At 39.3% G+C, this 27708-nt stretch overlaps 1 protein-coding gene across 50 annotated transcripts in view; it reads left to right on the forward strand.

Moving 5' to 3' along the window:
• The window catches only part of LOC131761076 (myomegalin), a 223919-nt gene that overhangs the window by 117534 nt on the left and 78677 nt on the right, over window positions 1-27708 (forward strand). For 27 of the 50 annotated variants that reach the window (XR_010840732.1, XR_010840750.1, XR_010840757.1 and 24 more), the window contains 11 exons: window positions 15227-15358; window positions 16312-16431; window positions 16672-16764; window positions 16900-17112; window positions 18216-18374; window positions 19239-19352; window positions 19542-19679; window positions 20606-20785; window positions 21698-21892; window positions 24377-24544; window positions 24946-25027. Coding sequence is in view for 41 of the 50 variants with exons in the window: in XM_059071456.2 (XP_058927439.2) it covers window positions 15227-15358; window positions 16312-16431; window positions 16672-16764; window positions 16900-17112; window positions 18216-18374; window positions 19239-19352; window positions 19542-19679; window positions 20606-20785; window positions 21698-21892; window positions 24377-24544; window positions 24946-25027 (1594 nt within the window). In the remaining 9 variants the exon portion in view is untranslated. Of the gene's footprint in view, window positions 1-6747; window positions 8335-15226; window positions 15359-16311; window positions 16432-16671; window positions 16765-16899; window positions 17113-18215; window positions 18375-19238; window positions 19353-19541; window positions 19680-20605; window positions 20786-21697; window positions 21893-24376; window positions 24545-24945; window positions 25028-27708 lie in introns of those variants that run through there. The other 23 variants (XR_010840725.1, XR_010840736.1, XR_010840738.1 and 20 more) reach the window with 1 other exon arrangement.

A 27708-nucleotide genomic window follows, 5' to 3' on the forward strand; every position in this document is an offset into this window, starting at 1 on the left:
AGGTAGTGGACAATTATGGATCTTTACTATGAATGCTCTAGAAATAGTATGCAGGATGATTAGAGGGGTAAGCTTCTAAAGCTGTGTGACATTATTCAGGTTTCAGGTTTTAAGAACCTAAAAATGACAGTGTAGGGAAAATGCAAAACAACATTTCTGAACACACTAGAGATGTTTGGAAATAGAGTCAAAAAGAATTTAGCATTTGGCTTGATAGGGAAGGATTCTGAGGAGTTAAAGTTAACAACTCCTCAGTTTACAAGTTTACCCTATTGTAGAAAATGGTATGCCTGACCTCATCTCTCCTGATCTTTCTCTAGATGTTGACAATGTTAACTACCCCTCTCATTCTTGAAACTGTCCCCCTCTCACCTGTGTTTTGATTGTGGAAGAGCTCAACTTAGTTTTTTTCACTTAGTTTTTCCCTCAGTCCCCCAAATACAGCATGTCCCAAGTCAAATTTTGTATTATCCTTTTGCAAATGGACTCAACTCCCACATTTCTGTTTGTTTAGGCAATTTTTTTCTACCAGTCTTCCAGGCCAAAAACTTTCTATTTTTTTTTAAATTTTTTATTTGTGGTACGCGGGCCTCTCACTGTTGTGGCCTCTCCTGTTGCGGAGCACAGGCTCTGGACGCGCAGGCTCAGCGGCCACGGCTCACGGGCCCAGCCACTCCACGGCATGTGGGATCTTCCGGGACCGGGGCACGAACCTGTGTCCCCTGCATCAGCAGGCGGACTTTCAACCACTGCGCCACCAGGGAAGCCCTTTATCTCTATTTTTAACCTTTTTTTCTTTCATCCTCTCTGCGTATATGTCACCAAGTCCTGCTGCTCATTCCTTCAAAATGACTCTCATATTTACCCGTTTCTTTCCATTTTTATACCAGACCTTTATTATCTCACATGTGAATAATGGCAATTGATTTTTTTTTTTTAAACTTTATTTATTTTTGCCTGCGTTGGGTCTTCGTTGCTGCACGCGGGCTTTCTCTAGTTGCAGTGAGCAGGGGCTATTCTTTGTTGAGGTGCGCAGGCTTCTCATTGTGGTGGCTTCTCTTGTTGCAGAGCATGGTCTCTAGGCAATGGATTTTTAACAAGTCTTCCTGTAACCATCCCAAAAACTGTCCCTGAAACTACAAGCCATCCTGTTTTCTGACTAATTTTCCTAAAACAAACTTTTCATCATGCCATTCTTAGCTCAAATTCATAACAGAATGTCCAAATTCTTTTGCCTTTCTCAAACATTAACCAAATTCTAGTTGCCAATTCCCTCCATAGCATAGTGTCTGGCTTTCAGTTGGCCCTTTATATATGTTCTTTGAATGAGTAATTATTGAGATGTACAGTGTATATATAGATGTATAGAGCAGGATGAACCTGGCCACTCAGGTATCCCACAAAATCTTTCCCTTTACTGACAGGCTAGCATCATATTTAACCCAACTTCCAAGACTTTTGATGATGCTGTTTTCTTTTTCTGGAGTCCTTTCCTTGGTTTCCTCCATTCCAAGATCCATCTCAAGTCCTACTCTTGCCCCCTTCACCTGTATCAGCTCATACTTAACTTTTACTGCACTTACATTGAAGTTGTCGGTACCATTTAGTTTACCAATCAGTTATTCTGATTGTAGCATGCACATTCTCTCCCCTTCAACTAAACTGAAAGCTCTCTGAAGACAGAGAAAACAAAACAAACAAAACTGAGTTTGCATAAATTCTTGCTCATCAGTTGATTAACAAATACTTTGAAATTCACTTAAACAGCTGTGGATATTTAATAACTTGAAAGACTGCAGTGTTTACTATTTTAAGATCAATTCTGCTGATAACCATATTATAGCAATCTGTAGTTGAACTGGAAATCTCCCAGTTTTAAAACAAGTGTTTTGAAGTGCTGTGTTATTAATTAATGCAAAGCATGATTGTTTCTGGCTTCTTAAAGATTTCCAACCAACAGAGGGAAATCATGAACATGCTTGTGGTGTTACCATAAAGCCTAACTGGCTTTACTTTGATATTCTTGTATTTCCTCATCTGCTTTTGCTTGTCTGACAGAATCACTCCTCCCACCCCCTTTGGCATAGTTTTTAGTAATTAGAACAGCTATTTCCAATGTCATAACTAGGATAATGAAAGCTATTACAACTGGTTTGGGACATGAGGATTTTTCACCTCTTGGAAACTCCCTCTCAGCCCAGAATTAGGTCTTAGAAACACTACAACAGAGGGAGTACAAAAGTAGCTACTGTTCGAAGAGAATCTTCCTGGGCCCTCAAATCTAGAGACCAAAATAGAGATAGTGCAAAAGATCCCTACCATAATAATACTTAGGAATCTTGTTTCAAATGGACATATAGTTCTCTAAATTCAACAATTTTGTACGTAGTTCTTCATTAATGGGTGTTTCCATTTATCTGCAGAACTTCTGATCGTTTGGCTGACATTTGTCTGAATACACTTTAAAAGAGTTCTAATTCAGTAGTTTTCAAAGTGTGGTTCTCAGCAGCATCTGCATGCTCTGGAAATTTCTTAGGAATGCAAATTCTTGGGCCCCTTCTCAGACCAACTGAATTAGAAACTTGTTAAATCTACCATTTAACAAGCCCTCCAGGTGATTCTGATGCATGCCAAAGGTTGAAAACCGCTGTTTAAATTCAATATGTTTATTTTGTAGCTTAGGAAATTAAGGGCCAGATATAAGTGATTTGACTTAGGACAGACAGCAAATATGTGCTTGTGAATGCATTTATCAATCCATTTTGAGGGCAAACTGCTGATATATAAAATTAATCATTTGTTTAACTCATTATTGCTTATCATAATATGAAACCTGTTCTCAGTAAGATCTTCCTTTATTATGTAACTTTTTAGAAGTTTTAGAAGTAATCATCCTATTCTAAATCATCACAAAAGCCCTAGGTCCCACCTTAACAACATGCTTTGCTTCAATCGTAAATGTGTGGTGTGTAAATGAATATAAAATAATATTTTCCAACACTCATATGGATAGGAACTATGATGTTTTGAAGTCGCAATTGGGCCTTTTATAGAATTTATTCTGGGCTATATTTTCCCAATTTTCAAAGCTGTTCTTATGATAAAGTTATAGGGGTTACTTTCCACCAAAGAAATCCCTCAGATTAAAAATTTAGGGGTAATACATATTTTTATACTAATTTACTCCTTATCTTTTTTAATTGAACTATACTAACATATAAAATCTACAGATAAAGCAGTCAGTTCAATGAGCTTTAAAACTGTACACGTCCATATAATCATCACCCCAAACAAGATATAGAACATTTTCATCACCCCAGAAAATTCCTTTGTGCTCCCTTTCAATTAATCCTCACCCCCCATAACCACTTTCTGAATTTCTATCATTATAGAAATGTTTAGACTTTAAGTTGTTAGACAAAATAAATGAAATCACACAGGATATAGTTAAATGGCTTGTTTCACTTTATCTCAAACATGCTTTTGAGATTCATTCATATTGTGGGTATCAGAGTTCATTCCTTTTTATTGATGGTTAATATTACATTATATGAACGTATCAAAATGTGTTTATCCTGTCTTCTTCTTAGTAACACATTTTTTTCTTATCACAAAATCAATACATGATTATAGAAAATTTTAGAATACAAATGAGGAAAGAAGAAAATAAGTATCCATAGTTCTGCTCTCCAGACATAATCACTAATAACTTGTATATCCCCTTGAACCTTTGTTTATATAAGTTGTCTACATATATATATTTATCACATATTATAAGTTTTCATTTTTTAGGGTTCAAGTTTTACCACTCAGACCCTGATATAAGTGCCTTAAGTTGGCACAGTTCCTAGTTTTAACTATAGAATATTTCCTAATTTTAAAACATTTTAAAAATAATATATGGGGCTTCCCTGGTGGCACGGTGGTTGAGAGTCCGCCTGCCGACGCAGGGGACACGGGTTCGTGCCCCGGTTCGAGAGGATCCCACGTGCCGCGGAGCGGCTGGGCCCGTGAGCCGTGGCCGCTGAGCCTGCGCATCCAGAGCCTGTGCTCCGCAACGGGAGAGGCCACAACAGTGAGAGGCCCGCGCACCGCAAAAAAAAAAAAAAAAAAAAAAAAAAAAAAAATATATATATATATATATATATATATATATATATATATATGAACATACATTCATTGCCCCCAATTCAAATGATACACGGTATATAGAATAAAAGTAAATGTTGCTGTTCAGCTGCCCATTTTCTTGCCTCCCCATAGATAGCCAGTGTTGACTAAATACAAAATCTTGACCAAGATGATATTGATAAACCATGAAGTACTGAATTTATTATCACATCATTTTCCTTGTTTCATTTTTTAATTTTTATTTTCAATTGATCTGTACAAAAGTGATCTTTTAGTTTGATAATACCAAATGATCATGTTTAGGAGTGGTTCTAGTACTCTAGTTTACTATCCGTTTTGAGATATGGTCTTTAAATATGTTCTCTGGGAGGGAAGAGTGCTGTCTTCAAATTTTCTTTGATTGTTGAGTGATTTATTTCTGTCTGTTGGAAGCCTAGATATGTATGTATAGCTCTTTCAGTATGTTGATCTTTACTTACATATTCTTTACCAACATATCCTTCAATAGTAAGTTGCCTTTTCTCCATTTGTACTGACTTGCTCTTCTATACCAACTACCCATACGTTGTCATTAAAGTTTAGAGACTGCAGGTCAGGTGCAAAACCTTATTAAGGAATATACAGAATAATACAGAGTATTATTTAGAGTTTGCTCCCCAGAAGCACTTTGTTTCATTAATTACTTTGTTTCATTAGCATTTTCCCCAATAGAAAAACGTGGCTTGCGTCCACATTCAAAGATGAGGCCTTGATTAATGTCTTAATTTGCACTTTTTGTACTTTTGAGTCCTTGCTGTTCTTTAGGATAATACTTAAGACAGGGTATGGCAGGGTAGTATCCTGGCAGGCCAGAAACTCCTTGCCTCTCTATAGATCACTATGGATTCCAAAGATTGTTACGATTGATTGTTACTTAATTTCTTCTGACTCTGAAGCTCACATACCTAGAGGTAGGCAAAAATGCACCTGTAGTGAGTTTTACTTGGAACTCTATTTTACATTCTTGGTTTTGGTACCAGAACATGCCTCTTTAGGTGAAATCACAGATGCAAAGTTCTGTAGCCTACTAAAGCCAAAGCTCTAAGGGCTGTTCTAATCTCTCATGATGGAGCTACTGAGATTTTGTTTTGATGATTAAATAAGAGAGTGATACAATTTTATGTGTGCAGAGCCCCGTAAAGCTTGAAAATTACTTTAAAATATTGCATTATAATATTAAAATAATATTAGCTATTATTATTGACATGATATGAGCCAAAATCTGTTAAAGCACTCCCCCCAAATCATCTCATTTAATGCTCAATAAGAAGTTGGGGGCTTATTATGGGCTTTCATCGAAGACATCTGAATGTCTCCAGGTTTAGGAGTATGGGCTGTGCCCTGGAGATGAGGTTCAGAAATACTTTGACTGTTGCTGGCCTTATCTCACAAAGTCAAGTTAGTGAAATCTAGCATTATTGTAATTGGGAAATGTCCTGCTCTGGGATAACTCCAGATGATTGTGTGGGACTGTTTTTCCTCCCATCTGGAGTTTGCATACTTCTCAAGCCAGGGAGAGAATTGTTTATTATAAACAGATGTTGACACCCCGATTCCACCTAGAGAGAGCTCCAGCTTCCCTCCACTCTTTGTGTGCAATCTAAGTTCTGTACCCAAGGCTGGGTGACTTACTACTAGATAATGCTGAATAAGACAAGATACTAACTGAAGTCAGTGAAATTCCCAGCCCCACTTCTGCAGACAGCAGCGTTCTCTGATACTCTGGACTCTTGCTCAAATAAATAAGGCCTTTTGTTCCAGTGTTTGACTCCCCTCCCCACCTCCAAAATAAGGCCTACAGTCTACCTGAACCTGAAAGAGGATTCGGTGATGGCAATCTACTCTCAGGTGTCTACATTCTTGAAAAAGCTCATTTTCTCTGTTATCATCAAAATCTTGGTTAACCAGCTGCATTCATGTGGCTTTTTTGGACTCCTTCTCAGGTGACTGCTTTGTGCCCTCTCTCGATTTCTTTTCTAAAAAAGGGCAAATCATCCAGTACTGCTAAACTCAACCGCAGCATCACGAGGGGAGAAACACTTGTCCTCTTTTCTAGATGCTCCCAACAGTCGAGGGGGAGGTTGAACTGAGCCTCCTAAAATCCGCCCTACCTGCCACCTCCGGTTTATCAACCCATTCTCCCCGGCCGCTTGTGAAGACCTGGGGCCTTTTAATCCAGGAACCGGACTGGGTAGGGAGAGGAGAGGGGCTGCAGGCGGGAGGGAGGCGACGCGCAGCGGTACCTAGTGGTGCTGCCAGGCTGCTCCATCCAGAGTACGTGGCACTACTCGTGGAGGGAGGGGGAGGGGATTCGTCTTTCTCCTCCCCAAGCAGAGCCTTGGGACATCCCGCAAGGGGGGAAGGGAGGATCCGTGAGGGAACTGGTGCGCTTTTGGGGTGAAATTTTAGCAGATGAAAGTGGCCTAGCAGAGGTCGGCATCCGTTCAGGTCTCCACTCCGGTACCCACTGCTAGCCAGGTCTGTGCTCTACCGCGGGGAGCACTATGTCGTTTGGGGGCGAGGGGACGCGCTCGCCACCCCGCATGCGCAGAGCGAGGAGCCGGCCTCCGGGACTACAGCTCCCAGAGGAGTTTGCCGGTGGCCGCAGGCGCCGAGCCTCTGGCGCCATCTTGAAATCTGATCCTCAATCTCTGAGTCTTTGCGTCAGCCGCAGGCGGCCGCTTGTGGACCGCGAACCCAGCCAGCTGAAAGCGAGGACATTGAGGACACAGCGGCTGGTGGGAGAGACAGCTGGAGGAGAATTGGCAGGTTCTGAGCGCGGCCTGCGCTGCTGTCACTCAGCATCCCCCTGAAGTGTTTCCTCGCCCGCCCCCTCCCCGAGGGGCGGGGCTGACCACTCTGGTACCCGGAGCCCGCGCGCGGGTGGCAGCGGAGCACCTCTGCAGAGTGGGGACCCCATCGGCCTGTGCCATGCCGGCCGGAGGCCACTGGGGCGGGAGACGGAACGCAACCAAGCGCCAGTGAGTGATCACCGAGCAGCAGCCGCATCAGGGAAGCTCGGCAACCGCAGGAGGGAAGATGAAGGAGATTTGCAGGATCTGTGCCCGGGAGCTGTGTGGAAACCAGCGGCGCTGGATCTTCCACACGGCGTCCAAGCTCAACCTCCAGGTTCTGCTGTCGCACGTCCTGGGCAAGGATGTTTCCCGGGATGGCAAAGCTGAGTTTGCTTGCAGCAAGTGTGCTTTCATGCTTGATCGGATCTATAGATTCGACACAGTCATTGCCCGGATCGAAGCCCTTTCTATCGAGCGCTTGCAGAAGCTGCTGCTGGAGAAGGACCGCCTCAAGTTCTGCATTGCTAGCATGTATCGGAAGAATAACGATGACACTGGCGGGGAGACCAAGGCGGGGAATGGAACGGTTGACATTTCCGGCTTACCCGATGTAAGATACTCTGCATTGCTCCAGGAGGACTTTGCCTATTCAGGGTTTGAGTGCTGGGTAGAAAATGAGGATCAAACTCAGGAGCTACACAGCTGTCATACTTCGGAAGGCCCCGGAAACCGACCCAGGAGATGCCGTGGTTGTGCAGCTTTGCGGGTTGCTGATTCTGACTATGAAGCCATTTGTAAGGTGCCTCGAAAGGTGGCAAAAAGTATCTCGTGTGGCCCTTCTACCAGGTGGTCCACCAGCATTTGCACTGAAGAACCAGCATTGTCTGAGGTTGGGCCAACAGATTTACCAAGTGTGAAGGTACCCCCAGATGGAGAAAGCATGGAAGAAGGGACACCGGGATCCTCTGTGGAATCTTTGGATGCAAGTGTCCAGGCTAGTCCTCCACAGCAAAAGGAAGAGGAGCCTGAGAGAAGTGCAAAGGAACTTGTGAAATGTGACTGTTGTTCAGATGAACAGGCCCCACAGCATATGTGTAACCACAAGCTGGAGCTAGCTCTTAGCATGATTAAAGGTCTTGATTATAAGCCCATCCAGAGCCCCCGAGGGAGCAAGCTTCCTATTCCAGTGAAATCCAGCCCACCTGGAACCAGGCCTGGCCATATCATGACAGATGGAGTTAGTTCTGGTTTTCTTAACAGGTCTTTGAAACCCCTTTACAAGACATCTGTGAGTTATCCCTTGGAGATTTCAGACCTCCAGGAGCTGTGGGATGATCTCTGTGAAGATTATTTGCCACTTCGGGTCCAGGTATACAAAAGAGCTGCATAGTGCCTTTCTGATTGAAGTTAGCTAGCCTCAGGCTTCACATGATTTCTGTCTAGGTGAAGGTTAATAATAATCTAGACTTGAGAAAATTAATCATTGAGCCCATTTGTGTCCCCTTTAGTAAATGTGATTCATTCAAATAATTTGTTTTTCACAATCCTCTTTATAAGATTATCTATTGGCTTTCCCATTATCAAAATTGCACACCTTTTAAGACAAAAAGGGAAAGATTTCTAATTCACCTTTATCCTATAAAAAACATTTAATCTTATTTCTGGCACTAGAACTCTTTCCTCTTACTTCATTTTTCTATCCCCTACCCCCTTTTTTTGTTTTCATTTTTAGATTTATGAATGTTTCTCCTATTCTGTAAAGGAGTTAGTTCTGCTATTTAGCCCTCCTTAGAGCATTAAGCCTTTCATTGCACGTGTGCCTCAAACTGATTAGAGCTTAGGGTAAAGGTTTGGGGAAAAACCTATTAATCCACCAAAGTATTGTAACATCTGGGCAATATTTAAAGTAAATTAAGAGGTCATTTGAGGACTAACAATGACTTGTTCATAAAACAGACTTGGGAAGTCAAGTATCATCATTTAAAATGTTAAGGCAAAAACTCTTTACAGCCAGTTTGTATACTGAGCTCTGTTTGAAAAAGTTTGATATTAAGTAGGGATTCATCCATTATATTGGATGATAGGAGAGTTTTATCCATTGTACTCATGAATTTCCTAACGACTGGAAGATGACAGTTGATCTTAATCTGAGCTGTTCATGTCTGCCCAGCCGATTTCATACCAACCTTTTAAATTCAGCCACTAGTACAGGGACCTGACAGATGCTATTTTATTTCTAGAGCAACAGTAAATGCTAGGTTCAATTAATTTTGTGAAACATCTGGCATGTTCTACTTGATACAGATTCTCTAGTGATACCATTACAAAGGTGGACAATCTAGAAGGCATTTTTGGAAAGCTTGCTACCAGTCAACATCATCCCAGAAACTTAGAGCTTCTAAATGAAATTGTTGTTTGTCACTTGAAATTTTTAAAAAAATAGTTCTATTATGTATAATATTTGCATCTCAATAAGAAAGAGGAAATGGGAGAAATATTTTTGAATTTGCACAAAATTGTCAGAAGTAGCATATATTAAAGTGTTACATAAAAGTATGACTATCCAAAAGTTTAAAATGTGTTTTCATTTGTATAAAATGTTCAGTATGCCTAACGCTTGTGTACTTTTCTTTTGCTTCCTTTTCTTTCATTGAGCTTCGCAGCTAAATTTGGGCTTTACAATACAGTATTTCTGTGAGCAGACATAGATGTCACAAATTAAACATAGTGTTTTTATATTAGAATCTAAAAATAGTTTGGACAGGCTGGATGGGAAATAAGCTTTTTCCCCCCCTTTCAAATATGGCCAATATTGTAGAAAGCTGAAGACTTAGAACGTTACAGGTAAAACAAGAGGAGTTTTTTCTCCATATTAAATTAAAAATACTCTCTTGGTGCCTGGGCTCAACAAATTTTGGAGCTGGGAAGGAGCTTAAAGATCATCTCATGCAGTCTCTCAATTTAGAGATATGGAAAGGTCATGGTTTAAATAACTTAGCCCAGGCAGAGCCAAAGATTCCTAACCATTCTCAGCCAAGACCTTTTTATTCTATATATTAAACCACATTGTCTGAGGTACATTGAATTAAATAAAAATACTTGTTTTAAATGCAGGGCCTTCTTTCTATACCCTAAGGATTGCGGGAGGATTCTTTAGGAATTCTGTGAAGAAATCTGGCATCCTAATGAGCATATTTAAAATATGGTAACTGTACCTTTAGGTCAAGTCCCTTTTCTTCACTAAATTTAGACATCAGAAAAAAATAGACCTTTAACACAGCAGTGTTTGACCTTTCTGCTGTAACCTGGCTTACCGTCTTTACTGTTTGTAGAATAATAAAACATTGAGAGGAGGAAGAAAACATTCAGCTTGAAGAATCATGGCATTTGATTGTTGTGCTGTTTTCTCCAATAATTAAGAATGTGGAAGGAAATAGATTAATTAGGCTCAAAGTGTTTGTAGATAAAATGTATGTTTTGGATTCTGGATCTTCTGTTCTAAGTCTTGACTTTTAAGCTCCTTAAGGCCTGTTGTGCTTTATGGCAAAAGCAGATCTAAGTGGGACAAAGGCAGACTGATTTTTGTCTGTTTCTGAACAAGTGTGGATAGAATAGAAATAAGTGTAAATTATTTTTGGTAGTTCTCTTTTTAGTTTGTAGAAGGAAATAACTTGAAAGAAAAAAAAATTTCCTTTAGCTAAATTTTGCTACAAATATGAAGAAAAGCTCTTATCCTAAGAGCAAGATTGTTCTGTAAGGTCATTTTGATTCCTTTGTTTAATCTGGTTACTGTTAAATATCACCATCAGCATGCCTCCTGTTTGCTTCTTTTTCTTTCTCTCTTTCCTTCTTTCTTTCTTATATTAAAGAAAAACTGCAACAGCGTAGTTCTGCTTACTAATTTTCTGACATTATGCAAACTGATTTATTTGCCTCCTACAGAATTTATGTCTGAAGACCCAAGGTTGTCAAATATCTAAAGAAAGGTTTGAAGCCTTATTCTAGCTGATAATTTCCTACTTTATTGTCTGGCCCTGAAATACAATAGAAAAGCTGTCATAGAAGGGGTGTGGTCCCTTGGTAAACATTAATTCAGCTCTGGTTCACCTGCAGTTTTCTTTTCTATCTAAATTCAGAGAGTAAGAGATCTTTGCTTCAAGCCTTACAATGCCAGAGTCTGCTCTTGTATGACTATGATAAATTTATCCCTCTCTATAGCTTAGCTATGTAACCCAGATCAGGCCCTTTGGAAGGGGTAAGCATTAGATGCTGGTCAAAGATTAGGCCTTTAATTTTATGCTAGTTGATAGTTCTTGTGTATCCCCTATTACTAACAATAGGATAGAAAATTATAGTAGTTTGAGCCCTGTGACTTTCTATTATGACTATGAAAGTGTCAAGAAAACTGCTGTTAATCCAGAAGATCTAAATAACTGCCTTTTAGCCTAAAGGTCTTGTTTTATGCAACCTTAGGCCTGGAAGCAATTCTCTTTTCTGATGCTGAAAAGCGTTTGTCCTGAGTCAAAAGCAACTGAATTTAAAATTATATTACGATTACAACATGATTTTAGTAACTTGATAGCATGGAGATTAACACTGATTCAACCAAATCAAGTATTACTGATTTCAGGCTCTACAAAATCTTCACAGGAGTGGTTGGTTTATGTACTTGATATTTCACAAGAATTCATTATGAGCTGTTTACTCAGTGGGACTTTGCTAGGTACTCTTCTGGCAGACTTATCTGCAAGGACATATTTTTCCTGAGATTTAAAATAATAAAATATTATGAATAAAGAAGAAACAAACATCTTCTAGCCTTTAGGTCAATACATTACATTTACCAAATTAGGGGTTTCCTATGATGATTCATGCCAAGATGGGTTCAGATGAGATCCAGACTCATTATGTCCTTTTCTGTGGCATTCTTTGGATTTAAAGTTGATGTTGAAATGCCTAAATTAAACATCTACCTTTTAATCTTTTTATCTGGTCTTTTTTGTAAGAGAGCCACTAAGAGATTAGAGCAATGGTCTGGGAATTAGGAGACAGGCCTATTTTTGTTAATTTGCTTTTGTTTTTATTGTTCTGTTCACTTTATTAAACAAAAACTTTTGGTCTGTACAATATTCCAGGCATTATGGTAAGCAATGGGTTTATAAAGATGAAAAGGAAGTTACCAACTTAACTGCATTTGGTTTAATTGGATCCTTTTCCTGATTTCCTGTGTAACTTTGGACAAATTACTTATCTAAGTCTCCGTTTCCTTAAATGTAAGATAGGATTGGACCAGATGGCTAATTTATAAAGTGTCCTTCACAGCTCTAAGATTCTTTGGTTTAAAGTGATCAAATATGACCATTTAAAACTTGAAGCTATTTAATTCTGCTTGTTATAGTTTAAATTTGAAAAATATCTTGTAATAGATGTTGTTGGAAATTTGTTTTACACCGAGGAAGTAAGAAGGCAAGTTTGGTAGAGAATTTTTTATCGTTAAATAAATGATAAAATTATTTATCAGTTAGAATTGTTGTAAATATCTATTAAAATAGTTACCTCTCCCATGGTGTGACATAATTCACATCGCTTCAGGGCAAGGCTCCCTGTTATACCCACGACAACAAATATCTCAATTTTTTCTAGGAGTCATTAATTATCCTTGCTACTTTTCTCTTTCTCCCTGTCTCACCATCCAGTCCTGTTGACTCTACCTTCAAAACATCCAAATCTATCCATTTTTCTCTCCCTCCATTACTACCACTATAATCCAAGCCACCATTACCTTTCCCCTGCAGTACTGCAGCGGCCTCCTAGCTGGTCTTCCCATTCCTGCTGGCGCTCTCCAACAATCTATTCATCACAGAGCAGCTATTTAAAATTTAAATATGGTTGATTACTTCTCCGTTAAAAACCCTGCAGTCCATTCTCATTTCAATGAGAATGAAATCCAGCTTCATTACCTCCAATGGAGGTTCTGTACACCAGATCTGGACCCTGCCTGCCTTTCCACCTCATCGTGTATTACCATCTGCTTTGCCCAGTATGCTCTAGCCCTGTGCTTTCCAGAAAGGCAGCCCACTAGCCCTGTGTGGCTATTGAGCACTTGAAATGTGGCTAGTCCAAAATGAGATACGCTGTGAGTGTGAAGTATAACCTTAATTTTAAAGACTTATTATGGAAAGAATGTAAAGTATCTTGGTAATTTTTATATTGAATACATGCTTATGATAATATTTTACGTATAATATTTTGGGTCAAATAAAATGTTTTATTAAAATTAAGTTTACCTTTTTACTTTAGTCAATGAAGATACTAGAAAATTTTAAATTACATATGTGGCTCACATTATATTTCTCTTGGAAAGTGCTCCTCTAACCACATAGGCTTTTCTCTTTCCCAGGGGCATATATACCCGAGGTCTTTTCCATTAGTTGATCCTCTGCCTGGATGATTCTTCTGTAGATTTTGCAGAGCTGCTTCTTTATCATGTAGATCTTCATTTAAATGCTGCCTGAAAGAGATCTTCCACTCATCAAGCACTTTAAAGTAACTTAACAACTTTGTCATGCTTTCCTATTTTATAGCATAGGGCTTGTCACTAGCTTATATTTTGTGTATTTCCTTGTTCTTTTATCATGTAGCTCCCCACTCCAACTCCCACAGTGCTTTGCATATTAGGGGTACTTCATAGATATTTTAAAAAATGATGAGGGGGATGCCCTGGCGGTCCAGTGGTTAGGACTCTGTGCTTCTACTGCAGGGGCCAAGGGTTCGATCCCTGGTCTGGGAACTAAGATCCTGAAAGTTGAGTAGTGCAGTCAAAAAAAAAAAAAAAAAAGATAATAGTAATAATTATTGGGCTTCCCTGGAGGCGCAGTGGTTGAGAATCCGCCTGCCGATGCAGGGGACACGGGTTCGTGTCCCGGTCCAGGAAGACCCCCACATGCCGCAGACCAGCTATGCCCGTGAGCCATGGCCACTGAGCCTGCGTGTCTGGAGCCAACGGGAGAGGCCACAACAGTGAGAGGCCAGCGTACAGCAAAAAAAAAAAAAAAAAAGAGAGAGAAAAGATGAACAGCCCTGGAAGAAAAGAAAAGATTTTTCTTCTGAAATCTTTATACTTCCAGTCAGTTGCTGTCAGGAAGGGGTTTAAGGTAAGCTGAAACCCCACTGCCTAGAAAGTGGTAATCAGAGTTTGAACATGTGAGGTAAAGAAAAAATGAATAGCTGCCTTTTTTCTTTTCCTAATGGATTTGTATTTTCCCTAATTGGAGTGCAGGAGAAAGGGAGGGGGGATAGGCAGGGAGAGAAGAGATGGAATTTAAAGCCACAGTGAATTGCTAAAGTTTTATTTTTGTACCTTAGCTCATAATGAATATTAGGTACAGTTCAGTAAGTTTATCTTAGTCTGATCATCCCAAATATAAATAGATGGTTTTTTCCTCTGGAATCTTTTTGGTGAATCGATATTCCTATAAAACATACCTCCTTCCCAGACCCTATGGATTTTAAAATTTATTTTAATTTTTATTACTTTTTATTTTGAAATAATTTCAAAGTTAGAGAAGTCATAAGAGAAGTACAAAGAACTCACAGATTCACCAGTTGCTATATGTTGCTACATTTCCTTTATCACTCTCACTGTTTATAGACACATTTTTAAAATTCCTGAATTATTTGAGAATTAGTTGCAGGTATTATGCATCTTTACGCTCAATAAGCATGTATTTCCTAAAGACAAGGACATCTCTTACATAACTACAGTACAATTACCAAAGTTAGGAAATTTAGTATTGATTAAATACTATTATCTAATGTATGGTCCATATTTGAAATCTGTCCATTTTTCCAATAATGTGAATAGGCATGTTGTAAGAAAGATAGTTGAACTATAACTTTTTCTCCCTTAGGGATGGTGTGAGTTTGACCTTTTGAATTCCCTGATTGAAGATAGGGTAAAGCAAATATTTGGTCATCATAAGCATTAAAAAAAATCCTCTCTTCTTTTTAATCTCTGAATTACTTGCTTTAACTGAATAGTGTTTGTGTAGGTTCATAGAGAAAGGTGGGGAAGGGAGCTAGAGAGGAAGTGAATCACTGCTTAGAATATGGAACAGGACTGGCTACAGGAATTACTGATAATCCATTCAGCAACGCTGGTTCTCTAAGTCTCTGGCAAAAGATGACAAAGACATTTGAAGATAAAATTAAACTTTATTGTTGGCTACACTTAACTTAATCATCTCGCTGCTTCTTCCTAGCCCACGACCGAAGAGTTACTCAGACAACCAAAGCTGAATTCAGGGGAGACCGGTACAACTCAGCAGGCTGTATCTGATTCCCATTTGACAGAACTCCAGGAAAAAATCCAGCAAACAGAGGCCACCAACAAGGTATTGGAGATCACAGGGTTTCTTGAGAATGTGACTGGCTCTAGCTGGGTCTGCGTTAACATCTCTGAGTAGGACCTGGGAGATGGGTACTGTGTATGCCTGGTGCTCTGTGGACTATATTCTTAAAATTCTCAAAATGTAGTTCTTTCCTGTATCTCTCATCAAGATTTTAGCCTGTTCTGCACAGATCAGAATTTCTGGTGCCTTTTAGGTCTGAAATTAAAACTTGAGTGCAATTTTCAACTGTATAAGGCACTGAAACAAGAGGTTCATGCTTTTGATTTTGGTTTAACTTCTAAGCTCATGGGTTTTAACATCTGCTTAGAAGAAAATTCCCACAATTTGGGATGCTGTGCTCCTGGCTTTGTGTACCCTTGTTGTGTCCTGTCCTGTAGTAGATAGCAGAAGCTCCTTGGTCTTTGTGTAATAGATCCACAGTAACTCATGGACAGGTACCCCCAGTATGGCTGCCGTCATAGAGAAAGCACAGAAGGGCTACCCTGGTGGCGCAGTGGTTGAGAATCCGCCTGCCGATGCAGGGGACACGGGTTCGTGCCCCGGTCTGGGAAGATCCCACATGCCATGGAGAGGCTAGGCCCATGAGCCATGGCCGCTGAGCCTGCGTGTCCGGAGCCTGTGCTCCGCAATGGGAGAGGCCACAACAGTGAGAGGCCCGCGTACCGCAAAAAAAAAAAAAAAAAAAAAAAAGAGAAAGCACAGTGCATGAGAATTGAAGTAATTGAGTAATAAAAGAAGTATTTCACATTTCCTGCTACTTTCTCTTGTTGACTGACTTAGGACTTTAATGGTTATGCTATGTGGGGAAAAATTAATAAGGTAATATTCCCTAAGAAATCCTTTTAAACCTAGATTTGAGGAAGGACTTCATGGTTGCATTTGAGGTTAAAAGAAATCATTGACCTACCAAACTGTTTTTCTTTTGCTGAATTCAGATTCTTCAAGAAAAACTGAATGAAATGAGCTGTGAACTAAAGTCTGCCCAGGAGTCGTCTCAGAAGCAAGATGGTACAATTCAAAACCTCAAGGAAACTCTGAAAAGCAGGGAAAATGAGGTAAAATATTTGGCAGTCAAGGACCCATGAGGAAACAATTTTTCCCATCGAAGTAGACAAGTATTCTATAATTTGTTGAATTGGATATTGTCAAACTAACAGATCTTAGCCTAGAGAAACTGTAGTGTCATCTAAATTGGAATTTTGGAATAGTCCTGTTACTAAAATCTGTACAGGTGAGATAACGGAATTTATATTTAGCTTGCTAACATTTTTGGTACTCCCTGTCTTTGTTTTCAGACTGAGGAGTTGTACCAGGTGATCGAAGGTCAAAACGACACAATGGTAAAGCTTCGAGAAATGCTGCACCAAAGTCAGCTTGGACAACTTCATGTATGTGAGGGTCACCTGGGACAGGAGGCATCACTTGAGGATGTGCCATTCTCAGCCACAGTTTTGATCTTGTTGTTTTTCTCGGCTGCTCAGTGCTTGCCCTCCTTGTGATGATGATTTTCACTCTCTCTTCAGAACTCAGAGGGTACTTCCCCAGCTCAGCAACAGGTGTCTCTGCTTGATCTTCAGAGTGCTTTATTCTGCAGCCAGCTTGAAATACAGAAGCTCCAGAGGGTGGTACGACAAAAAGAACGGCAGCTGGCTGATGCCAGACGATGTGTGCAATTTGTAGAGGCTGCAGCACAGGAGAGAGAACAGCAGAAAGAGGCTGCTTGGAAACATAACCAAGTAAATCATTAATCATTTTGTGGTACCGTGTAAATGCAGACTTTGCCCTGATAATAACTTTTTTTTTTTTGGTGGTACGCGGGCCTCTCACTGTTGTGGTCTCTCCTGTTGCGAAGCACAGGCTCCGGGCTCTCAGGCTCAGCGGCCATGGCTCACAGGCCCAGCCGCTCCGTCGCATGTGGGATCTTCCCGGACCGGGGCACAAACCCGTGTCCTCTGCATCGGCAGGCGGACTCTCAACCACTGAGCCACCAGGGAAGCCCTGATAATAACTTTTTTAAGGATAGCTTGTGTTGAACCCTTGAGTCACTTACTTAATCTAAGTAATTCAGCTCAACATTTGTTGCCCTAATACCATGTACCAGGTATTGGGCTGTGTTCTGGAAATACAAGGGTGAATATCACAGGCTCTTTCCTCTTGTTACTTGTAATATAGTATGAAAGACAGTCACGTAAACAGTATTTCAATGTGGTAAATACTGTAGAAGAGACATATAGGGATCCTGTAGGAATATATACAAGGGGCCGGGGAAGGGAATCAGGGAAAGCTTCATAGAGGAGGAGATATCTGAGATTATTCTTGAAGGGTGGGTAAGAGTCAGCGAGACAGAAAAGTGGGAAGAACAACCAAGTCAGAGGAATGGCATGCACAATTAGTCATGTACGTTTTTTTAAATAAAACACATAATTCTTAAATGGTTTCTTGTTAGCTTAGAGCAAATGCCTTTTTTTTTTTTTTTTTTTTTTTAAGATTTGAAAGGATAGGTAGGAATGTTGTATCCTTGAGCTTACTGTAAAGTAAAGGATCCAGGTTTATGGTAGAACAGAGTCCCACTTAGTACTTATATAGATGTATCATTTTTAAGCCAAAAATAAGTATTGAACTATAATATCAAATTTACATCCTACCCCCATCCACGGTTCCCATGATTTCCCACATCATATGTGACTCATGTGTAGTAGTATCTCTATAGTAATTTTAAGAATGGCACTTTTTGCTACTTTATTTTTTGTTCTCTGTGCTTTGAAAGTTTTAAGGCCTCCATATCTAATGACCATGTGAAAGTTTTAGATTGTTTGAAAAAGGAATCTATTTAATTCAGGAATTGCGAAAAGCCTTGCAACAGCTACAAGGAGAATTGCAGAGTAAGGGCCAACAGCTTCATGCCCTGGAGGCTGAAAAATACAATGAGATTCGCACCCAGGAGCAACACATTCAGCACCTCAACCATAGTCTGAGTCACAAAGAGCAGCTGCTTCAGGTGAGTCCACAGAATGATTTCAAGCAAAACTGGATTCCTAGAGCTCGGGAATTTATGTTCATATCATCTCAAAACATTAGTCCACCTGTGTTGAGTACCTGCTACATGTAGAACATTAAGAGGTGGGAATCAGGAGGATTCAGAAGAAGTAGAAAGTACAATCCTTGAACCAAGATGCTAACCAGCAAGTGTAGGAAACAAGAAATATAGACCTGAAACACTTAAGCAATAAATATTCAGCAAATAGTTATTAAGAACTTCTGTGAGTTAGATACTAGGCTAGGTATGAGGAAGATGAAGAGAAGATATGTCCACTGCTCCCACTGAAGACCTCTGTATAGAAATTTCCAGAGTTATATAGATGATAAAATGAAAGTTATAGGAAAAAATGGAGCACTAAAGAAGAGACTGATCAGGTCTACCACCTACTCTAAGCTTTAGTCATACTGGATCCCTTATATTTCACTGAGCATATGATTTTTTCATGGTATACATATGTTGTGCCAGTTTTTTTCTCTGATAGAGATACCCCACAGCCTCTTGGGAAACCCCCAGTCCTTTAAGACTCAGAGCAAATGTAACCTCTTTTGTGAGAACTTTAGTGACACCTTCAGGCAGAATTAGGCAATGCAGCCCGTGTTCCCCTAGTAGCTTGCTACATGCATATATGTATACACCTGCATATGTGTGATGCAGAATAGTTGACATTCTGTATGTCTGTCATCTCTGCTAAACTGTGTTCCCCTTGAGAGTGATCACAATTTGTTTTTTGTCCCAAATCACTAACAAATTCCTTGACAAAGTGTGGAAATTCAATTAATACTGAATAAATGAATAAAGGAAAATATTTTTTGGTCTCATTAGGAATTTCGGGAGCTCCTGCAGTATCGAAATAACTCGGACAAAACCCTTGAAGCAAATGAAATGTTGCTTGAGAAACTTCGGCAAAGAATACAAGATAGAGATACTGCTCTAGAGGTATGTACCATAATTTTGCTCATGATGCTGTGGATTATTTCATCCATAGGGGGACTTTAGAAATGCATTTACTTAATTTGCTGCTTTTGGGAGTTGGTTTTCCATTCCTTTATATTTGGAATCTTACTGAATAAGAGTGATCAGAATAGTGACTCTTGTGGAGCTTTGGGATGCTGACTTTGCTTGCAGCGGGCTATAGACGAAAAGTTCTCCAGTCTAGAAGAAAAAGAAAAAGAACTGCGTCAACTTTGTCTGGCTGTGAGAGCGCGAGATCATGACTTAGAGAGATTGCGTGGTATCCTCTCCTCCAATGAAGCTACCATGCAGGTAAGAGCAAAATCTGTCATGACTTGGTGTCCCTCTCCCACTTGGATTCTAAACCTGAAACATCACCCCTTCCATCATTTTCTGAAAACCAGGATATTTGCTTTATTAAAAAAAAAAATACAAAAGCAAACAAAAATAGCAGTCATTAGTTCTGTCATTATACATAAGGGAGTGAGAAGTTTTAGCACTTCTACTGTGAACTTTGTAGGAGAGGACAGTGAATATGGATTTTTATATGTAGGTCTAATTTATTTCTAATCCTTGCTAATATTTATATACTTTTTTTTTTTTTGCGGTACGCGGACCTCTCACTGCTGTGGCCCCTCCCGTTGCGGAGCCCAGACTCCGGACGCGCAGGCTCAGCGGCCACGGCTCACGGGCCCAGCCGCTCCACAGCATGTGGGATCTTCCCGGACCGGGGCACGAACCCGTGTCCCCTGCATCGGCAGGCGGACTCTCAACCGCTGCGCCACCAGGGAAGCCCATATTTATATACTTTTATATAAACATTGCTCAGATGCAGCTATTATATTGTATTTTTCTTGTTAATATTATGTACATGTCTGTACAGCCACAATCAGAACACTTGTTTCTCTTATTAATATTTACTCTGGGCTATTTTTGTATATTTATTTTAGAGCTTAAATATCTAACCATCTGACACTTCTTGAAGTTCTTCACTTCCTCCAAAGTACTTCATTTAACACATACATCATATTTACCTCTCTACAAACAAGATGAGAGTCTCTAAAAACAACAAATAGACTAGTATGACATGGTTAGATTAGATACTATGTTTTTTCCTTTTGCAAAAGAAATTGATAGATAACTTAGGAGATAATGTAAAGGTGGATCAGGTTTCCTGTTCATGCTGAGGAGTGTGGGGTGGCCCTTCGACTTAAGGGCTGCTTTCTTTGTGACTATAGTGTATGGAGAGTCTCCTGAGGGCCAAAGGCCTGGAAGTGGAACAGTTGTCTGCCAGCTGTCAAAACCTCCAGTGGCTGAAAGAAGAAATGGAAACGAAATTTAGCCATTGGCAGAAGGAGCAAGAAAGTATCATTCAGCAGCTACAGACATCTCTGCATGACAGGAACAAAGAAGTGGAGGCAAGAATTTAGTTAACTTAAGGGCAGTTGGTTTCGTGATGACATAATCTCAGTCTTGCATTAGGACTCTTGAGGTCTGAGAGGCCGGTGACCCAAGTCTTTAATTCCATCCTGTCTCTGGGCAGATCACTGGTTTTCACTGGGACGTTTTTTTTCCCTATACCTATACACTCAAGGGGACAATTATCTTTCTCAAAGAAGTTACGTGAGAATTAATGAGATCTAAAAAATATACCCTACAATACAATAGCTAACCTTTGTTATGGTGCTCATGCTGCGTCAGACACTTTTTTAAGAGCTTAGTGGATGTCAATTCATTGAATCCTCACAAATCTATGAGGTACATACTGTATTCCTCTTTAACAGACAAGGAAACAGACTTCTGAAGTGAAGCAACTTGTCCAAAGTGACATAGCTAATAAGTGGCAGAGCCAGTGGGCACCCCAGGCGATCTGGCTCCACAGTTTTAACCCCCTTGTATTACCTCCAGTGTAGAACTAGGAGCTGCACCACCGTGCTAATAAATACAGTGCTTGTTATTTTTTTCAGCTTATCATTTCGTGTTCCCCCTATAAAGTCAAACGGGAGTAGATAAATGAGATAAATGAACCAAGTGCCCGTTTATCCGCACCTAACATTATTATGTGCCCTGAGCATTATAGGGAAAGGACTTATTTTAGAAAAAAATATGTAAGTTGCCATTCTAAGTATTTTTTCTGTATTGTTAGTGTTCATTCACTGAGCATGTATTGACAGTCTTTTATGTGCCAGGCCTATGCTGGATCTGTGGGAACAAAAAATGAATAAAACATCATACTTGCTCTCTCTTCTATGATAGATTCTTTTAAGCCCTTTGATATACAGTAGATGGAATTCTTTCCTCCAAAACTTACACTGTCTCTCCTATATTAGGATCTTAGTGCAACATTGCTCTGCAAACTTGGACCAGGACAGAGTGAGATAGCTGAGGAGCTGTGCCAGCGTCTACAGCGAAAGGAAAGGATGCTGCAGGACCTTCTAAGTGATCGAAACAAACAAGCGGTGGAATATGAAATGGAGATTCAGGGCCTGCTTCACTCCATGAGCAGCAGGGAGCAGGAGAGCCAAGTAAGGACTAATGCCCAGTCCAGAAGAGTATCACTTACTGCGTTTATAGTCCGCACTATAGGAAGCATTAGAACTTTATAACGTGTAAAATTTATGTCATTTTACAGTCCATTCTGTTAGTTCTTTTCCTTCATCCTATTAAGTAGACTACAGTTTTACATCAGTCATCAGAGTATGAAATATTTCTAAAACACTTTGCTTTTGGAGGGTGCCTAAATAATACATGTCCCCACTCATTAAATTCATTATGTACATTTTCTTTTCCTTGATGTTCTGATAATTTTGACAGAAAGGAATATAGGGTTCTGGAGTGTTTTGGTTTTGATTCTAAATTATCAAGACTTGAGTGATATTTTGTTTCTAGCCAGGGTATGGGAAAACTTATACTTTACATATTTTCTCTTAATTCATGTAAAATCTGAGTTATTTTAAGAGAGAAAAAAAAGTTTGTGTTTTTTCAAAGGCCATGATGAGAATAAACAATCTCATAGTAATATGGTATGTAGTAATTTCAAAATAATGGTACACAAATATTTCAAAAGTAAATTCTTAACTTACCCTCATTTTCACGTATCTTTCTACTAAAGGCTAGAGAAAGTCTAGTATAGTTGACTTGTGCTGCATTTCAGGGACCAGTCATTCAATTCTCCCTAGTCAGTTCTCAGAGGGAACTAGATTCTTATCATTTGCCTATGTTATTTGACAATAATATTCTCTAATGCTTCCTTATATTATGGGGTGGTTATATTCCACTCATCCAATTCTTAGGCCCACTGAAGTAAATACACATTTTGTTACAAACATGCTGCCATGTGCTGCAGAAATTGCTTCTAGAATAGACCTAACAAAATCATTTTGAATTATTTAAGTCTTTGGCAAGAGACTAACAAGTCTTTGAGTTTTCTTTTTCACCCCTTTGTAATTTGAAAGAATTAGCCTTATAACACTTAATATACCACTGGTAGTAAAATAATGGAATCTAGGAGATGCCTGAAATTACAAAAGATTTTCAACTCAAGAAAAAGTGTAATGATTGTATTCTTCTAGATCTGCTTCTCAAATTTTATATGCAGAAAAATCCCTTGAATAGCTTTTTGAAAACATAGCCTCAAGAATTTGCATTTCTTCCAAGCTTCTAGGTGAATTTGTATTTCTTTCAAGCTTCCAAGCTTGATGGTGATGCTGCTGGTCCATGAACTACACTTGGAGGAGCCACGCTAAAAACAGCACTGCTATGAAAAGAGTACCAAGCCAGATAGATCATATATATGGCATAAGATATCTTGTGTATTATTCACTCTGTTTCTTCCCATAATTTCACAGAGATTTTCATTAAGGCAAATTAATAATGTACTGTTACCTCTAAGATGGTTATGTCCAAATCCCTAAAGCGTCTGAATTTTACATACTAAAACTGGAAGGTTATTCTTTTATTTCCCTTAGAAGTTATGACAAGAGCTCAGCTTCTTATTTAAAATAGTAGTAATTCTCCCAAAGACAGTCAATGCTATAATATAGCTAATATATTCATCATCTTATACCCTCTTTTAGTCTTAGTTTATTATTTCTCGATTTTCTGATTAAATGCAGACTTTCTATGTGGTAATGGTCACAAAAAAATGTTCTAAATTTTTTCTTATTGTACCATCATGTGTCTTAGAAAACTGTGGGATTTGAAATGAAATAAACTGGGTTTGGTGAGTTTGAGGTTCGGATTCTCCTGATCATGTGGTCTAATAAAAATGTTTCTATGTAATTGATTCATTCAATAAATAGGTCTCAAGTACCTATGAATTGAGTGCCTACTATGTGCCAGACATTGTTCTGGGTGCTTGGGATTCAGCACTGAACAAAACATAGTACTTGCCCTTAGAAAACTTACATCCAGTTGGGACAGGGCCGGGGGCTGGGGAGAGAGAGAGAGAGAGAGAGAGAGAGAGAGAGAGAGAGAGAGAGAGAGAGAGAGAGAATAAATAGATATATTGATTACTGGTAAGTGCATCGTAAAAAAAATTTAGCATGACCGGGGAATTGGGAGTAGAGATGAGATTGCTATTTTAGATAGGAAACACAGACTAGGCCAATCTGATAAAGTTGACATTTGGCAAAGACCTTAAGGGAGTGTACCAAACAAATGTTTGGGCAAAGACCATTCAGGCCAAAGGCACATGAGTAAAGAAAGATATATGTTACCCAGTTCAAACCAGAATCTTAATACCTTAGCCTGATAGTTCTAGCAGAAAAAGTTTAGATTATGTTATCTGTAATAGATGTGTTATATTCCATTTTTCCAATATTGTGCCTATGAGAGACTTTCTTTCCACTCATTGACTATGGTTTTTCCTGTAAAATAAAAGCAAGGAAACTATTTCTTAGGGCCCCACTGGCTTTTCTTAAATGGCTGGCTTTTAACAATGACATCAGAACACAATTTTTTTTTTTATTAGAATATCTCTCTAATGTTATGTGTGATTTCCTTACTAGGCTGCTGCAGAAAAGATGGTACAGGCCCTAATGGAAAGAAATTCAGAATTACAGGCCCTGCGCCAGTATTTAGGAGGGAAAGATTTCATGATGTCCCAGGCACTCATCTCTAACCAACCAGCTGAAGTTACCTCTGTCAGTCCCCATCTTGGAGAGCAGATTGATCAAGTAAGAACCATAGGCTTGTATAGATGTTTATGCCGAATGCATTTTCTTTCTTTTTTTCTTTTTTTTTTTTTTTTTGTGGTATGCGGGCCTCTCCCTGTCGTGGCCTCTCCCGTGGCGGAGCACAGGCTCCGGACACGCAGGCTCAGCGGCCATGGCTCACGGGCCCAGCTGCTCCGCGGCATGTGGGATCTTCCCGGACCGGGGCACGAACCCGTGTCCCCTGCATCAGCAGGCGGACTCTCAACCACTGCGCCACCAGGGAAGCCCCGCATTTTCTTTTTATATCTGAGGCATAAGTATGATAATTTTAATAACAAGTTGTGCAAGAATGTTCCAAGTCCTTGTCATTGTGATCATGGTTCCTGTATCTTCCTAAATCCCCCGACTCTTCCAATTTTTAGGGTTCAGTGCCTATACCCTCCAGAGATGATAGCATTTCATTGACTGACAAAGGGGATACTAGCATACCCAGGTCTGCATTAGGTAAGTATCAAATTTCATTTCATTCAGGAACCTCTGTCTTTCCTTCCTGTAACTCTCTGTTAATAGGTTTGGCCAAGACTCTCTCTTCCTACCATAATGGAAAAAATAAGTTTGGATTCCACCGAAAGGCTGAAAACATGTGTCTTCTAGGGAGAACTGCCCTTGCCTTATTTTGAATTAAAAGTGTTGCTCTGGCTACACGATTTGGCTCAGAGAAACTGCATCCTAATTCTTTCTCAGTTAGCTTTGCAGGGATTCAGGAATGCGGGAGGCAGTGTTTCCAAACCTGCACAGCAGGACCACGGGGCTGATGCTGTCTCCTGGGTACCTTAAGCAGGCTGAGGCTGCTCACTGTAAATTGACATAACCCACATTACAGTGTTGGGAGGGGTAGGCAGTGCCAGGCTCCCCTCCATCCAAGGGTTGGTTATAGGCCTTGAACTCCCTAAAAACAACTGAGCAAAACTCAGATGGGTGCCTTAGAGTCTCTGACTTTCACAGACCAAAAGGTTGGGATCTAGGGAAGCATCAAAGAAACTATTATCCAGTGAGTTCCAAAAATAAGGGCTCACCATGGTTAGTGACTTGGTGATTATAGTGCTATGATAAAAAATGTTGTCGACTTAGAGAATTAACTTTTGATTTTTTAAATGATTTTAAGAATGTATAAACTTTGTGTTGTAGTGTAGGGTATTATGGAATTCATAGATAAGTTGTGCACATAGTCATTTTTTAGTGGGAAACTTTATGCTAGTTAAAGAGTAAAGGATGCTGGATTTGTTTAATTTACTCCGTATTTACCTCTTTTAAAAAGCATCTTTCCCCAATTTTTTATTTTGCAAATTTCAAGCCTATAGAAAAGTGGCAAAAATAGTACAATGAATACCCATATACAGTTTTATTAAGATTCACCAATTGTTAACATTTTGCTACTTTTGCATTATTTCTTGCATGCACCCACACACAGATATAATGTTTTTTTCTGAACCATTTAAAAATTACTCACAGACATCATTGACATTTTATCCCTAAATACTTCATTATGTCCTTCCTAAGAACAAGGGCATTCTCTTCCATAACTACAATATAATTATCACGATCAGGGAAAATTAGCTTTAATATAGTCCTAGTATCTAACGTACAGTCTATATTCAGAGTTCCCATTGTCCCAATAATATTCTTGATAGTTGGTTGTTCTCTTCCCTCAGGGATCATGCATTGCACCTACCTGTCATGGTTCTTTAGTCTCTTTTAATCTAGAACAGTTTTCTAGCCTTTTTTGTCTTTTCTGACATTGGCTTTTTTTTCAATTGAACTATAGTTGATTTACAATGTTGTGTTAATTTCTGATGTACAGCAAATTGATTCAGTTTTTTATATATATATATATATATTCTTTATCATATTCTTTTACATTATGGGTTATTACAGGATATTGAATATAGTTCCCTGTGCTATACAGTGAGACCTTGTTGTTTATCCATTCTATATATAATAGTTTGCCTCTGCTAACCCCAGCCTCCCAATCCACCCCTCCCCCCCAACAACCACAAGTCTGTTCTCTGACATTGGCATTTTTTAAAACTCTGGGCCAGCTAATGGCCCTCAATTTGGCTCTGATTGTTTCCTCGTGGTTAGATTCAAGTTAAACATCTTTGGCAAGAATACTACATGGATGATGTCTTTCTCAGTGCATCACATCAGGAGCACATGGTATCAGTTTGTTTTAAAAAGCTCGGTGATATTAAGTTTAGTTGTTTGGTTAAGGTTGTATCTGACAGATGTCTCCACTCTCAAGGCTCATATTCCCCTTTGTAATTAATAAGTGATCTGCCAGCAAATGCCTTGAGATGTTGATAGTTCTGCTTTCCCACAGTCATTCATCCAGTGGTTTTAGCATCCTTTGAGCTTGTTTGAACTCACTGTTTGGTAGTTTAAAAAAGAGATTTTCTATTTCTAAAATTCCTTCTTTGTTTGGTAGTGTGTATTCTTTTATAAAGAAGAGATGCCCTTTCCCTATTCTTCCTACTCTGTTTGTTTATATCAGTATGGAGTAATGGGTTCTTTTTTTTTAAAAAAATCATTTTATTATCCATTTCTGTCATTATTCCATTTGATAACCAAATTATCCCAGATTTGGCCAATTGGAGCCCCTTCGAGCTGTTCCTCTGTCCTTTCAGTATTTCCCTAACTGTTTTTGAGCACTTCCATACTTTCTGGCTCAATAAGATGTTCTGTGTTTTTCTTTTACTTTGCCTCCCTCCGCCCTGAATTATCCATTACTTCAAGGAGCTCTCTGCTTCCTTTTAGTGGGTAATGGCATTTATATACTAATATCTGGACATAAGATAGGTTCAGAGCTACAAGTATGTCATTTGCTTCTAGGCCCTTTTAAGTGAACAGAGCTAAGGATGTTTATATGTATATGTGTGAGCGTGTGTGTATGTGTGTATATATACACATACACACACATATATATATATCTCCATTTGATACTGATTCCTCTAATTCCAGTTTAACAATACAAGTTCTTTCCATTATTTCGTATTTGTATCTGCCTTCTCCCAACATTGAGAAACCTGGTTACCTGTAACATCACTATATTTATACATTTGCACAGTACACAAAAACAGTTTCAGAATGGCTACATGAATACCACTATCAACACTAAATCTATTAAA

Source organism: Kogia breviceps, chromosome 1 (genome assembly GCF_026419965.1).
Source record: "Kogia breviceps isolate mKogBre1 chromosome 1, mKogBre1 haplotype 1, whole genome shotgun sequence".
Taxonomy (NCBI): Eukaryota; Metazoa; Chordata; class Mammalia; order Artiodactyla; family Physeteridae; genus Kogia; species Kogia breviceps.